We start from the raw sequence: 16035 nt of genomic DNA on the forward strand, positions 1-16035 counted from the left end.
AAGAAAACCATTAGTAACACACTATGCCGTCATGGATTAAAATCCTGCAGCGCACGCCAAGTCCCTCTGCTCAAGCCAGCGTATGTCCAGGCCCATCTCAAGTTTGCAAATTACCATCTGGATGATCCAGAGGAGGAATGGGAGAAGGTCATGTGGTCTGATGAGACAAAAATAGAGCTTTTTGGTCTAAACTCCACTCGCCGTGTTTGGAGGAAGAAGAAGGATGAGTACAACCCCAAGAACACCATCCCAACCGTGAAGCATGGAGGTGGAAACATCATTCTTTGGGGATGCTTTTCTGCAAAGGGGACAGGACCACTGCACCGTATTGAGGGGAGGATGGATGGCCCCATGTATCACGAGATCTTGGCCAACAACCTCCTTCCCTCAGTAAGAGCATTGAAGATGGGTCATGGCTGGGTCTTCCAGCATGACAACGACCCGAAACACACAGCCAGGGCAACTAAGGAGTGGCTCCGTAAGAAGCATCTCAAGGTCCGGGAGTGGCCTAGCCAGTCTCCAGACCTGAACCCAATAGAAAATCTTTGGAGGGAGCTGAAAGTCCGTATTGCACAGCGACAGCCCCGAAACCTGAAGGATCTGAAAAAGATCTGTATGGAGGAGTGAGCCAAAATCCCTGCTGCAGTGTGTGCAAACCTGGTCAAGAACTACAGGAAATGTATGATCTGTAATTGCAAAGATTTCTGTACCAAATATTAAGTTCTGTTTTTCTGATGTATCAAATACCTATGTCATGCAATAAAATGTAAATTAATTCCTTAGAAATCATACAATGTGATTTTTCTGGATTTTTGTTTTAGATTCCGTCTCTCACAGTCGAAGAGAACCTATGATAAAAATTACAGACTTCTACATGCTTTGTAAGTGGGACAACCTGCAATATCGGCAGTGTATCAAATACTTATTCTCCCCACTGTATAATTTTAATAGTAGGTTTATTTGGACAGTGAGAGACGCAAAATCCAGAAAAACGCATGTCAAAAATTTTATAAATTGATTTGCATTTTAAAGAGTGAAACAAGTATTCGACCCCTCTGCAATACATGACTTAGTACTTGGTGGCAAAACCCTTGCTGGCAATCACAGAGGTCAGACGTTTCTTGTATTTGGCCACCAGGTTTGCATACATCTAAGGAGGGATTTTGTCCCACTGTCCCATATTTTCTATGGGATTAAGGTCTGAAGACTGGCTAGGCCACTCCTGGACCTTAACGTGCTTCTTGTTGAGCCACTCATTTGTTGCTTTGGCCGTGTGTTTTGGGTCATTGTCATGTTGGAATACTCATCCACGACCCATTTCCAATGCCCTGGCTGAGGGAAGGAGGTTTTCACCCAAGATTTGACAGTACATGGCCCTGTCCATCATCCCTTTGATGCTGTGAAGTTGTCCTGTCCTCTTAGCAGAAAAACACCCCCAAAGCAAAAAGTTTCCACCTCCATGTTTGACGGTGTTTTAGGCATAGGCAGCATTCCTCCTCCTCCAAACACGGTGAGTTGAGTTGATGCCAAAGAGCTTGATTTTGGTCTCATCTGACCACAACACTTTCACCCAGTTCTCCTCTGAATCATTCAGATGTTAATTGGCAAACTTCAGACAGGCCTGTACATGTGCTTTCTTGAGCAGGGGGACCTTGCGGACGCTGCAGGATTTCAGTCCTTCCTGGCATAGTGTGTTACCAATTGTTTTCTTGGTGGCTATGGTCCCAGCTGCCTTGAGATCATTGACAAGATCCTCCCATGAAGTTCTGGGCTGATTCCTCACCGTTCTCATGATCATTGCAACTCCACAAGGTGAGATCTTGCATGGAGCCCCAGACCAAGGGAGATTGAGTGTTCTTTTGTGTTTCTTCCATTTGTAAATAATCGCACCAACTGTTGTCACCTTCTCACCAAGCTGCTTGGTGATGGTCTTGTAACCCATTCCAGCCTTGTGTGGGTCTACAGTCTTGTCCCTGACATCCTTGGACAGCTCTTTGGTCTTGGCCATGGTGGAGAGTTTGGAATCTGATTGATTGCTTCTGTGGACATGTGTCTTTTATACAGGTAACAAGCTGAGATTAGGAGCATTACCTTTAAGAGTGTGTTCCTAATCTTAGCTCGTTACCTGTATAAAAGACAGCTGGGAGCCAAAAATCTTTCTGATTAAGCGGGGATCAAATATTTATTTCACTCATTAAAATGCAAACCAATTTATCAAATTTTTGACATTCGTTTTTCTGGATTTTTTTGTTGTTATTCTGTCTCTCCCTGTTCAAATAAACCTGTCATTAAAATTATAGGCTGATAATTTTTTTGTCAGTGGGCAAACATACACAATCAGCTGGGGATCAAATACTTTTTTCCCTCACTGTATCGTGATATATGTCATATCACAAGGAACTTTCCTATACCCACCCCTGCTTAAGACCAAGTCACAACCAGGTTTTTTAGTATAATATACAACTAAGTACAGTTCTTGGAATAAAAAATATACCAATAAGATCAACATTTCACCACTACTGTAGGTGCTACAGTAGGGAACGGGTTCTTTCTGATGACACATCTTCATTTCGATGATACTGAAACTGAAATGATTACCGGCATATTTTAGAAAGAAAAACTGATTGATTCTGCCGAGAGGTTGAGACATGGCTGCAAGTCAGTTTCCCAGCTAGATAATTATTTCAAGCATACAAAGGACAGAGCTAAGACAGAATCCTACTTTGAGCCAGATAGAGACTCTGTGTTATCATTCTTGCAAAGTGAAGTATTGAAACTATCTCAAAGCAATTGTGTTTTTTGTATACAATATGTATTTTAGTATTTGTAGTAAGTAGGCTTATTTTAAACTATGTTGAAACTTTCTCACCAGAGTTTTTGGAATAGATAAAGTGAATGAATAAAAAATGTGAGCTAAAGTTGAGCTGCAAGTCTTTCAGTTTCGCTCTACTTGGAGGAGTTTATTTCTGATCGTAAGAGGCATCAGAAACAATTTGTATAGAAAACCACACATTCTTATTGTGGCCATATGCTCTCTCTATCTCACAGTATTTCACATGCAATGTTGTTTGCACCAAAGAACAAAGGTAAAAAGGTGTAATGATGCAGACAGAGAGACATACATATAAATAAATAGCAGCTGGGGTCTCTGCACACAGCTATAATCCACATAAAAAAACTTAATATAGAATATGAACCTAACTTTTCTGTGTGTTATTTACTCAGATACAACTGAAAGGCATAAAGACGGATCTGTGTACCAGACCTAACACAAAGAAAGATAGTTATAAGCCATACATGTGGACAGTTAATCTTTGATCTTGCATCTATACAATATGTCTTGGGATACACTTTACACTGAGAGTCCTATATTACGTCCATAGTTCTTCTATAGAGAGATATACTATCAGTAAACATTCAAAAAAATCTGTTGATAAGCTACTGCTTGCTAATGCTAGGGTTACGTTTAGAAGAGGGTATGGGTAAGGGTTTGGATAACTGTTATGTTTAGGGTGTGTTAGGCTTTGTAAATGGTTACTTAAAATGTTACTAGTTAATAGTCAGTAGATAATCTGTCTGTAGAGCATCTACAGACCAAACGATAATACAAAAGGACAAGGTGTGTTCCATGTCAAAGGACAAAAAGCAAACAGAACAGGCCATGTTTAAAACCAAAAGCAAAATCTAAACCAAACAAAACAGAACAGTACCCCCACTAAAGGTGCAGACTCCCAACTGAACCAACAAAACACCAAAGGGGAGGACAGGCAGGACACCAAGGCTCCAGCTCCAGCTCGGTGGGAGGACCAGGAGCCGGCAGAGGATGACGAGGATCAGGAGCCGGCAAAGGAAGACGAGGATCAGGAGCCGGCAGAGGAAGAGGACCAGGAGGTGGCGGAGGAAGAGGACCAGGAGCTGGTGGAGGATCAGGAGCCGGCGGAAAAAGAGGACCAGGAGCTGGTGGAGGATCAGGAGCCGGCGGAGGAAAAGGAGGATCAGGAGCCAGCAGAGGAAGAGGGTGATATTAAATAATTTAATACATTTATTTTAAATGATTTCTCAGTATTTAGTATAGCCATATATAATTATGTCATCAAATGTCCTTTCCTAGCCTATACTATGGGTGTCTTTTATCAGAATGTTTATGTTACCAATGTTCATCTCTGGTCTGACTACCGAACCAAAGGTCATGCCTTAATCACCCTATGCTGAACATATGAGTAGATCACTCCATACCATACCATCTTCTTCCGCTTATCCGGGGCCGGGTCGCGGGGGCAGCAGTCTAAGCAAAGATGCCCAGACTTCCCTCTCCCCAGACACTTCCTCCAGCTCTTCCGGGGGGACACCGAGGCGTTCCCAGGCCAGCCGGGAGACATAGTCCCTCCAGCGTGTCCTAGGTCTTCCCCGGGGTCTCCTCCCAGTGGGACGGGACCGGAACACCTTCCCAGGAAGGCGTTCCGGAGGCATCCGAAAAAGATGCCCAAGCCACCTCAGCTGACCCCTCTCGATGTGGAGGAGCAGCGGCTCTACTCTGAGCTCCTCCCGGGTGGCCGAGCTTCTCACCCTATCTCTAAGGGATCGCCCAGCCACCCTGCGGAGAAAGCTCATTTCGGCCGCCTGTATCCGGGATCTTGTCCTTTCGGTCATGACCCAAAGCTCATGACCATAGGTGAGAGTAGGAACGTAGATTGACTGGTAAATCGAGAGCTTCGCCTTGCGAGTAGAGTAGATCACTCTATTTTACAATATGGTGTCAGGAGGGATGGATTGTAATGTGTCCCTAGATGATAAGGGGTCTATTCTTCAGGACACGTCTTGTGATTCCTAGGTTAGCCAAACTACCCTCACACTTTTAGGATAACCAGAAAAGGAACCAGGCAAGCCTAGTTCAGCTGGCCGGCATTTGAAAATGATGAATGTTTTTGCCCAAAATTCATCAAACCGGGGTCATCCACATGAGAGGCAATATCTCTAACCACTACACCACAGAACTTCACACTCATTTAGTGTTAGTATAGCATCACTGACCTTTTCGTCAAGTGAAAAGAGGAGAGAATCGTGTAGCCAGCAACATTTTTTTCTATTCTGAACATATCCTGAGACATAATTCAAAAATCCACCACTGTGGATTGTTTTATTTTAGGATTCCTATAACATACTTTACTGGCTATAGCCAAGCTATTTCCCGAATAAATCCTAAGGCATAAGTTGTTTTCACTGTGATGGGAGTCGATTTTGTTGCACAGGTCTGGCATCTTTCAAGATGACTATTGGTAGAGACACCTCCATGTCACAGTTTTTACTGTGATTATGTGACATAATCAGCGAATCCTCCATTGACATGTCAACGTTTGTTGGTTTCTACCACAGTGGCAGAGCATGTGAAGGTGGACTCACCATATCTCCCCCACAGCAAAAGAAGCTCCTGGCTTCTACCAAATGTTCCTTTAATTTATGATTCCTATGATTTCAGTGACAAGCTGAATGATACCTGGATGAGCCCTACTAAGCTTGCATAGAATGTGTATTCTTCCAGGCCTGTCCTGCCAGGAGGACTGTACAATCAGCAGGATTTACTATTATTATTTATTGTAGGTTCCGTTTGAATCCCCTGTACCAGGGACATATCCCCTCACAATGTGTGTGAGACTTGGCTCTGGTTCTGGACACCCTGTGGGCTTGGAACAATTGAAGTTTGTGGATCTTCTACTGCCAGCCCATGGGTCTAGTTGCAAGATAAACGTGCTGGTGTTCTCTGTACATTGTCCATCAAACCATCGTGTAGTAAGTCATGTCTAGTTGGGTTGCAACCTCTTACAGGACTTAAGGTATTTCCATTTTGTCTCCATGATCATCAGTTCATCATCAGTTCAGTTTATTAGAATAATCAGTTCATGTTGTGCATGGGGTGAGAATTTTTACACTATTTTAGTTTGTATCAACTCCCTCTCCTGACAGTGGGCTTAAATACATAATATTAAGTCTAAGATATTCTATGTGTTCATAGAATGTGGACAGAAAGTCCCAGCAGTGAAGGCCCTATGAAGATTCATGAGGTGAAAAATAATATTACTTTATTACAAACTTTGCCAAAGCATGACTTCAAATATTTGAGAAAATATGCCAAGAAACAGACCTACATGTATGGGTTGGGTTAAGATTTGTACAATTTGTGGTCATTAGTCTAAATCGAAACACATAATGTATCTGAAACCTTCACATTATAGGGCTGATGTCTCATGTCTTGGCAGCATTAGATGTAACACAGTGGTAAACATGCCCCCTGTTCCAACTTTTTTTAAATGAACACGGCTGCTAGACCTTTGAGAATGCCCTACCCATAGCCACACCAAATCCCACACTCTCAATCTTCGTAGTATTTATTTTGTTTCTGTTTGTTTTCTGTTTCCATGTCACTATTGTAAACCGTCTTTGGGTCCCTATATAAATATAATGTATTATTATTTACTATTATCATGGTGGACCGCTGCACCCAGTTTACATCTCGTGTCTGGAAGACCTTCATGTCCAGGCTTCGGGGTGGTGGTCAGCTTCATATCCGGGTAACACCCGCAGGCTACCGAGTGCTGCACACGGCTGCTAGAATCCTAACTAGAACAAAAAAATATGAACACATTACTCCTGTACTAGCATCCTTACACTGGCTGCCTGTTAGGGTTAGGGCTGATTTTAAGGTTTTACTGTTAACCTGTAAATCAATACATGGACTTGCTTCTACTTACCTTGCTGAAATGATCCAGCCATACATACCTACACATAACCTACAATCGCAAGATGCAGGCCTTTTAATTGTACCTAGAATTTCCAAACAAATAGCCAGAGGCAGGGCCTTTTGTCATATAGCTCCACTACTGTGGAATGATCTGCCAATTAAGGTTAGAAATGCAAACTCAGTGCAAACAGCACGGTTTATGATTAGGTGTAGCCTGGCCCGGGGGCGTGAAGGTGACCAGTAGGCTTGATACTGTCCACCCTTGCTGTCTTGCCAGGTGCGCTCTCGTCGCCACTGGGATGCCCTCCCTCCAATGCCTTTCGGGGGAGGAGTCACTGGCTTGTTGTTGTCTCTCTGTTGCACACTTGTGCAATTGGGCTGTACTCTCCTGGCAATACTCGGCCCTCATTCAGGGTGGTTGCGGTTGGTGGGTGTCCCTTTGGTTGATGCCTGGCAATGTGGGTGGATTGATTTCCTGCCTGTTGGGCCCTGTCCAGGGTCACAGTGTCGCTGGACCCCCCCGTCTCAGTCCCAAGGTCTTAAGCTGCTATACTATTGTGCTGGGGGATTAGGTCAGTTATCCTTCTCCACTATAAATCGTTGTTGATATGAGGAATGCATTTTCTGAATGTTCCCAGTCTCCTCCCGTTTTAAACTTTAGGAGGTCCTGGTCCTCTTTTCATGAGGTCCTGGTCCACACCTGCAGAGTACCTGGTTTGGGGGGCCCATTGCTGTCCCTGTCCTTGTCCATCTGGTCATACTTCTGACCTAGGCTAAATTTAAATAGACTCTGGATTTAGCCCACATGCATTTATTATTTATTCCAATTGGACTCTTAATATCTCACCCGGCACAGCCAGAAGAGGACTGGTCACCCCTCTGAGCCTGGAACCTCTCTAGGTTTCTTCCTAAATTTCGTCCTTCTTAGGGAGTTTTTCCTAGCCACTGAAATTCAACACTACTGTTGTTTGCTCCTTGGGGTTTAAGTCTGGGTGTTTCTGTAACTGCTGTTGTAAAAATTGCTTTATAAATACATTTGATTGATTGATTGAGTTCAGTGATGTGCGGGTTTTGTAATCGACTAGATGTTTTAAACAAATTTCACATCTTGCTTGCTAACTTGATTTTGCAAATCTTCAAAATGCTAATCAACTTCCCCAACAATGTACATTGTTGCTATGCATTTTTATTACTTAAAAGTTACATCACAGGAATGTATGTTTTTGGGAAAATTTAGGTGGACTAGTTATTTAATAGTGAGATCTGGAACTGGACACTATTCTAAAAACTGAATGTTGTGTAGGTTGAGGAGATGTGTACATTGAATGGAACAGATATTCTTCCATGATTTACCTTGTCTGGGATGGAAGGAGTTGTATGGTATAGAGCGAAGGGGACTGAAGTTCTATCTCAGTTGAATGTCTCTTAAGAATTACCTCTATATTTTGCACATTTCGTGAGCTTCTATTTAAAAAGAAGTCATGAGAAACTTGAGATGGGTGTGATTGCATGCAAATGTTGCTCTATTAAGTTATACAAGGTCATTGTGAGATAATATCTATACAATCCTCCAGTTCATTAGTTCAAACATATCTTGTAACTGACAAAAGCTTACAAAGGAAATTACATCATTTGTATGAACTGAACCAAGTCTTAAATAAACACCAAAAAAAATCCCCATCTAGTTTCAGGTCCATACCACAAAACACAAGGTAGAAAGTGTACTAAAAAGTGTTTGTACGACTCATTAACACTATGATTATATTCATCCTTATTCTTTGTGAGTATTTCTGATAATTTTGCTGATAATGGTTTATGTTTAGTTTAATTTAAATGTCTGTATGTTAAACAATGTATGTTTTCTTGAAAGCTGCTGTGTCAAGAAAGGCAATACTCCAAACAACAGGTAGGTTAAGATTTTTTTTTTTTCATTTTGTATGCCTGTTAACTATTGATAAGTAAATTCTTGTTTAAGTACTGATCAACGACTTCATGTATACAATATGATACTGTACACAAAACATTTTCATACTGGTGAGAGTGTATCCCAAATACATATTTTTCTCTAAAATTAGCCCTGGACATTTTTCCAGCCAAGATCTTTCGGACTGCAGGAACAATAATGGAGGGTAGTGACCTGGAGTTAAAATGTAGTACACATGGACGCAAAGATGAACAAAAAATTGTACATGTTTATTTGTGCAAGAATGGTGTTGCTGTGGAAAAAATCATGAATAGAAAAGATGATACTATTTTCACCCTGAGAAATATCGACAGACAACAGAGTGGTAATTACAGCTGTGTGTTCTCTAATATCTTGTACACACTCTCTGAAGTCCGAGAGAAAGGGGACAATTCCATTTACATCCAGGTGATCGGTAAGGATCTGTTAATTCTCTGTATAGCTCATTGTTGATAGACATTTCTTTACCATCATGGAAATTATATAATTTACAAAGTTACTTTTTTTATTCCTGTCTTACTCTGCTCATACAGATCGGATTCTCCCTGCAGTCATATCAATTACAGGCTCAAACTCAGCAAAACAGGGAGATGTTGTGGAGTTTAAGTGTACTATTTCAGACCCCATACATACCAGTGAATTAGTTCACTCTTACCTCTGCATGAATGGAACTCATGTTCAGGTGCAGGTTTTTGATGTTTATAGAATGGAGGCAACTTTTACTATTAAGGATGTTAAACTGAATGACAGAGGGAACTACAGCTGTGTGCTTGACCTGCAACCAAAACGCAATGAATTTACAGAGAGGCAATTATATGGAAGCAATACAGCATTTCTTCAGGTTGATGGTAAGCCTGTATACATCATTAACTCTACCTATTTGAATCATATAGTCAGTGCTTTTATTGTTTCCTAATTAGAACATAATTGTTGAAGGTGCATGTTTACTTTTTATTAAGATGTATAACATGTCTGTTTTGCTTTCCAGTGTGGAGTTATCAAATCCCAGTGGTCATGTTCTGTGTCTGTCTTCTGCTGGTCTTTTTACTGATTGTGGGCATTTACTGGCTGATCAGAAAACAAGGTCAGAACCATGTAATTCTGTCCGTAATATGTGTACTACAATTCGGAATTATAATCTATATACTACTTTCTCTTTTGTCAGGGGTTGGGAATCTGTGTTGTAGAAGGTAACCTTAGTTTTAATTATATGGTATTTATTGACTTATTTTTAAATAAGTATGCGTAATTTAATCAAAGTATCAATTTCCCCAGAACACCACCAAATGATGTTCAATTATCAGATGAAAGGGAAAGTATGTCTGTTTTTGTTTTCCATTAAAATTAAATACAATTCTTTAAGTCAACTTCCTTTCACACTATGACATGTTTCTTTCTTTTAAGGTAACATTTCAAACATGGAGGAAGAATCCTGGTATGATATTACACAGCATGTTGTTTCCTATATAGGAGTTTGACCACAAATTGCATTGATGACATATTGTATGTAATTTAATGAAGCAAGGAGAAATATTTAGCTTGGTGCTATATAATGTACACTATAAGAGGGGGGAAATTATTGGTACTTCAATGGAATGTGATACTTTCAGATTCTCAACAAATTGTTTATATACCATTTTTTCAGTGATGAATTTGACAGTTTGTCAGGTAAGACAATAAGCTGTATTTTGGGTAATGTTTTTGCTGAGTTAAAATTTAAAGAAAAAATGTGTCCTGACCATTTTGATAATCCTCTAAGCAGGTAATAATTGTACATAGACTAACAATGAATACATTTTTATGCAAATCAAATACTTGTCTGTCATTACTAAATTTACAATACTGTGTAAATAAAATTAAAATAAATCTCCCAAACAAGTGATACAGCATCTCAACATAAACTACTTATTAATAAAGACTAATTTCAATATTTCAATCTCCAAAACAGAGGAAGATATCTCATACCAAAATGTTCCGGTAAGTTGATGTTTACTCATTATTATGATAATGCTCTTACTTATAGAGGCTTATTGGTCTATATTCAAGTTCTACCTTGTTTACATACATTCTTCAGGATTTAACACAGACCAATGATATGATAGAAGATCCAGGACAAGGTGAGTTTAGTGTGTAAAAATATATTTTATACAGTTAGCTTATTTAAGGCTTTTGGATTTTTGTGTGTGTCAGGCCTGGGCTGAAAACCTCTAGGTAAAATACACTGTTTTTCATAAATTACTGTATATACTAGTTTCCATCTTTTAATCTCCAAAACAGAGGCTGATGACACATACCAAGATATTTTGGTAAGCTGTTCATTCCAATAATCTTTGGCTAATGTTTACAAATCATTGTTATAATTCTCTTAGGTATAGATGCTTTCACGTCTACACTGAAGTTCTACCTCCTTTAAATTTCCACATTATTTTCATTTCATTTTTTCAGGATTTTACCAGGATCAAGCATACAGTTGAAGTTCCATGTCAAGGTGAATTCAATGTTTTAAACTATATTTTCCACAGTTAGCATATTGAAGGCTTTTGGATTTCTGTGTATGTCAGCCCTTTATGTCCAGAGGCGGCTCTTGGCAGGTGGTGTAGTAGAGCAGGACCAAATGGTGACAGAATATTCAACAGACAAGTATTGTGATTTTGAAAGCAATTACAATTATTGCTCAAAGAAATAAAACTTATACTACTCTTTTGCTCTGTTAACATGCATGGCAATAATAAATAATACTGGCAGGTGGAAATCATGGGTTTAGGATGGTGGCCCAGAAATGCCAAACACAACCGCTAATACAAGTACATCCCAGAATGCAAAAACTTACCACTAATACGATGATACACTCCCAATAGAAATTATTCTCCCAATAATGCTAAATATAACCAATATTATGATTACATACTCCCAATTCACAGAGAACAATACCCCTTCCCCAAATATGAACGCACCGCCGCAATACCGCAAAAATGTACCACTAGTATGATGACACAGTCCCCATTGAATACATGGCCATTTCTATATAATTTCATTGTTTTAACTGTACAATGGCCCATGGGAGTGTTTTTAAGTGCTTGCTATTTTTTGTCCTGTTACAATTATCTTTATTAAGGATTTGCACAACCAGTGCACCATGGCAACCAAGATGGGCTGGCCCGCTATGTTATCTGATTAGCTATATTTGTTAAAATTCACAAAAAAGAGTGGGACCCTATCTGACAGTTTGTTAGGCTACTTCTTTTTCACAGACAGAAAAGGTCATGGATCTTAAAAAAAAGGAAAACGTTTGAGAGTATAGTGGTGGTGTAGTCGTGCAAGAAGATCTATTCACACTGTTCATGTAGCAACCTATTTTATACTGCTGTAAGTTAGCCCAAAAATGTTTGTCATTTTATTGTACTAAACAGTAATAGGTTTAGGGTAATTAGAGAAGTGGAGATTCAGGGGAATATAAGGGAAAAGGCATCTTGTAAAGCCTAACATGTCACAATATGACACACAAAGCAATGGCCATGTATTTACTAATCATTTGTACATTTCTTAATTTAAAACATAGGTCATCATGTATTACAATACAATGTTGAATGAATATATGCATTTTAAAATATACTGCGGGTGATGTCACATTTCTTTGTTTAAAACATAGGTCATTATGTATTACAATACAATGTTGAATGAATATATGCATTTTAAAATATACTGCGGGTCTGTGCATATTTGTTATTTATTAATATATAAGCAATTTGTTTTGCTTCTAAATTTAAGTAAATCTATTCAGCAGTGACCAGGGCTGTGCTACATAGCCTTCTGTTCCAGGTCTATTTGATCTAGCCCCAGGTCCTTACATGGTCCAATTGTATTATTTTACTAATTTCATTTATTTGGATTTTGCATTAATGTGTGCATTGCATGCTATGTCATATACAGACTGCAGCGTTTTACTAGTTACGTATCAACCCACTCAAACCACTGTCCGAGAGAACGGAAATTACCATTATCGATGGTAATTCCATCGATAGGAACTCTTAAAGGAGTAAGCACAGAGACAAAATTCTCTTGGCATAATTAGCAGTTTATTTGCAAATACAGATGCAGAATAATTCTCGGAGGAATCTCTGAGGAAAATACATGAACAGTCCGTAATTATTAAGTTAAAAGGGTGTGATAAGTTACTGACCAGCTGTCCTATGTCAATAATACATATTCCCTTCGTTCTGTCAATACCTAGGTTTTAATCAAGGGGCAGGCTTCCCTCCCCCACATTAAACCAAGGACCTTGTGGGTAACCTTAAAAACTCTAAGGGACACAAAAGCATCTGAACAGAGAACAGATGAACTGATGGTTTAAACTGATCGACAATTAATGGATAACCCAATGATCTTCTGGGACTTCCAGTTCGGACACCTACCGCTGGAATGAAACGTAATCTAGAAGATGTTGGAGGATCATCCGGTTTGGTAACCATAAGAATAAGGCAGAAAATATTAATAAAATAAAATGTTATGTTTTTGTATCCCTTGTGTCCATTTTCAATTGCATTTTATATTTACAATGTGTTTTGTTCCAAAAAAAGACACAACTTCTAAAGTGTTTCATGGGCTAAAATAAAACATTCCAGAATTGTTCCATACACAAAAAAAATATTTCTTTTAAATGTACCTCAGTGGCCTACTAGAGCTTAAATGTGACCAACTACCCATCTTTTTTTTTACCACCACATCACTGATATTAAAACAGAATTTGATTTCTATAATTCATTTGACTGTTATACAATAATCTCTGTACTCCATTGTTGTTTGTCAGTGCAGAGTTTGATTAGATACGCATAGGAAAATAAATGTAATATTTCAGAAATATCTAGGTATTGCTGATTTGCTGAGTTATTTTAATTCATCATGACTACTGACTGAACAGTCTCTGATGCTACATGTCATTGCAAATCTTGTTTTGTGTTTGCATACATAAGATTTTGCAATTGTTTTGGGACAGGAAGCCATGCGCAGAGCTGTAGGACATTGACGGGTTTAATGATGAAACTTGGACAGGCAATAACCAACAAAACAGGACCACAAGAACAAGGCAGGCAGAAACACATACAACAAGAGGCACGACACACAAACAGGAGAGAGCAATCAGAACAAAAATGACAGTCTACGTTCAGAAAGAAAGTGCACAAACCAAACAGAAACTCACAGATTAATTAATTTGTGCTAGTCTTTTGCTGTTTTATGAAAATATTTTTTTAGTTATGTTTTTGAATTGTATAATAAAGTAAATGTATGCAGTAAAAGAAAATACAAAAATTACAACCTTAGAAAATTACTAATTATTCATAAAGTATTCATTTAAAATACAGGTTATGGCAACTTGGTTTTTCTCCATGATATAATATGCCAAAATATTGATTGTTTCAATATCAAATCAGAACATTTTATTTCATTTTAACATCAAATCTCTTTTACTCCATGCACCTACAGTGAGGGAAAAAAGTATTTGATCCCCTGCTGATTTTGTATGTCTGCCCACTGAAAAAGAAATGATCAGTCTATAATTTAAATGGTAGGTTTCTTTGAATATTGAAAAACAGAATAACAACAAAAAACCCAGAAAAACGCATGTCAAAAATATTATAAATTGATTTGCATTTTAATGAGTGAAATAAGTATTCGGCCCCTCTGCAATACATGACTTAGTACTTGGTAGCAAAATCCTTGTTGGCAATCACAGAGGTCAGACGTTTCTTGTAGTTGGCCACCAGGTTTGCACACATCTCAGGAGGGATTTTGTCCCACTCCTATTTGCAGATCTTCTCCAAGTCATTAAGGTTTTGAGGCTGACGTTTGACAGGCTCCCTCCACAGATTTTCTATGGGATTAAGGTCTGGAGGCTAAGCCACTCCAGGACCTTAATGTGCTTCTTGTTGAGCCACTCCTTTGTTGCCTTGGCCGTGTGTTTTGGGTCATTGTCATGTTGGAATACCCATCCACGACCCATTTTCTATGCTGTGGCTGAGGGAAGGAGATTTTCACCCAAGATTTGACGGTACATGGCCCTGTCCATCGTCCCTTTGATGTGGTGAAGTTGTCCCGTCCCCTTAGCGGAAAAACACACCCAAAGCATAATATTTCCACCACCATGTTTGACGGTGGGGATGGTGTTCTTGTGGTCATAGGCAGCATTCCTCTTCTTCCAAACACGGCGAGTTGAGGGGAGATAAGGGGAGATCTTGCATGGAGCCACAGACCGAGGGAGATTGACAGTTCGTTTGTGTTTCTTACATTTGCGAATAAGGTTGTCACCTTCTCACCAAGCTGCTTAGCAATGGTCTTGTAGCCCATTCCAGCCTTGTGTAGGTCTACCATCTTGTCCCTGACATCCTTGGACAGCTCTTTGGTCTGGGCCATGTTAGAGAGTTTAGAATCTGATTGATTGCTTCTGTGGACAGGTGTCTTTTATACAGGTAACAAGCTGATATTAGGAGCACTCCCTTTAAGAGTGTGCTCCTTATCTCAGCTTGTTACCTGTATATAAGAAACCTGGGAGACAGAAATCTTTTTGATTGAGAGGGGAACAAATTCTTATTTCACTCATTAAAATGACATGCATTTTTCTGGATTTTTTTGTTGTTATTCTGTCTCTCATTTGTATGAACAAACATTATATTTTTAATTGGATGGGCCAGCAAGAATGTTTCTACCAGTATATAATCACTTTTAACAACATTGAACCTTTCTCACCAGTTATTTCAAATTATAAGAGGCATCTGAAACATTTGCGATAGAAAACCACACTTGTCTATATGCAGATCTATTAGTTACATTCTTATTTTGGCCACAATATTTCACATGCTATGCTGTGTGCAAGTGCAAAGGATAAAAAGTGTAGTAATGCAGACAGACAGACACACAGAAAAACAAACAGACAGTCAGACATACAGACATATAAATAACACCAGGGGTCCCTGCAGACAGACAGACAGACATACACACACACACACACACACACAGACAGACATACAGACAGACATATAAATAACACCAGGGGTCTCTGCAGACAAACACACACACACACACAGACAGACATATAATTAACACCAGGGGTCTATGCAGACAGACAGACATACAGAAATATTAATAAAACCAGGGGTCTATGCAGACAGACAGACATACAGAAATATTAATAAAACCAGGGGTCTATGCAGACAGACAGACACACAGACATATTAATAAAACCAGTGTTCTCTGCACACAGCTTTGATCTACATACTGTATAACAACCCAATACAGGATGTGAAACTGACATTTCTTTGCTTTTTGTTCTCAGATGCAACAA

General features: G+C 39.3%; 1 protein-coding gene across 2 annotated transcripts; it reads left to right on the plus strand.

Moving 5' to 3' along the window:
• Nucleotides 1-8437: 8437 nt before the first annotated feature.
• Nucleotides 8438-13428, plus strand: LOC109616565. Of its 2 annotated transcripts, XM_020053175.3 has the most exons (14): nucleotides 8438-8516; nucleotides 8607-8642; nucleotides 8812-9114; nucleotides 9233-9547; nucleotides 9688-9783; nucleotides 9865-9889; nucleotides 9975-10015; nucleotides 10104-10134; nucleotides 10345-10367; nucleotides 10648-10676; nucleotides 10774-10816; nucleotides 10977-11005; nucleotides 11145-11187; nucleotides 12931-13428. In XM_020053175.3, the coding sequence occupies exons 1-14, from the start codon at nucleotides 8492-8494 to the stop codon at nucleotides 12966-12968; spliced, it is 1077 nt and encodes a 358-aa protein (XP_019908734.2). In that variant the 5' UTR covers nucleotides 8438-8491; the 3' UTR covers nucleotides 12969-13428. The 2 variants fall into 2 exon arrangements, with proteins under 2 accessions (XP_019908734.2, XP_019908732.2); XM_020053173.3 differs by having other exon boundaries at nucleotides 9688-9889.
• The last annotated feature ends 2607 nt before the right edge of the window (nucleotides 13429-16035 follow it).

The sequence above is a fragment of the Esox lucius genome, chromosome 2 (genome assembly GCF_011004845.1).
Source record: "Esox lucius isolate fEsoLuc1 chromosome 2, fEsoLuc1.pri, whole genome shotgun sequence".
Taxonomy (NCBI): domain Eukaryota; kingdom Metazoa; phylum Chordata; class Actinopteri; order Esociformes; family Esocidae; genus Esox; species Esox lucius.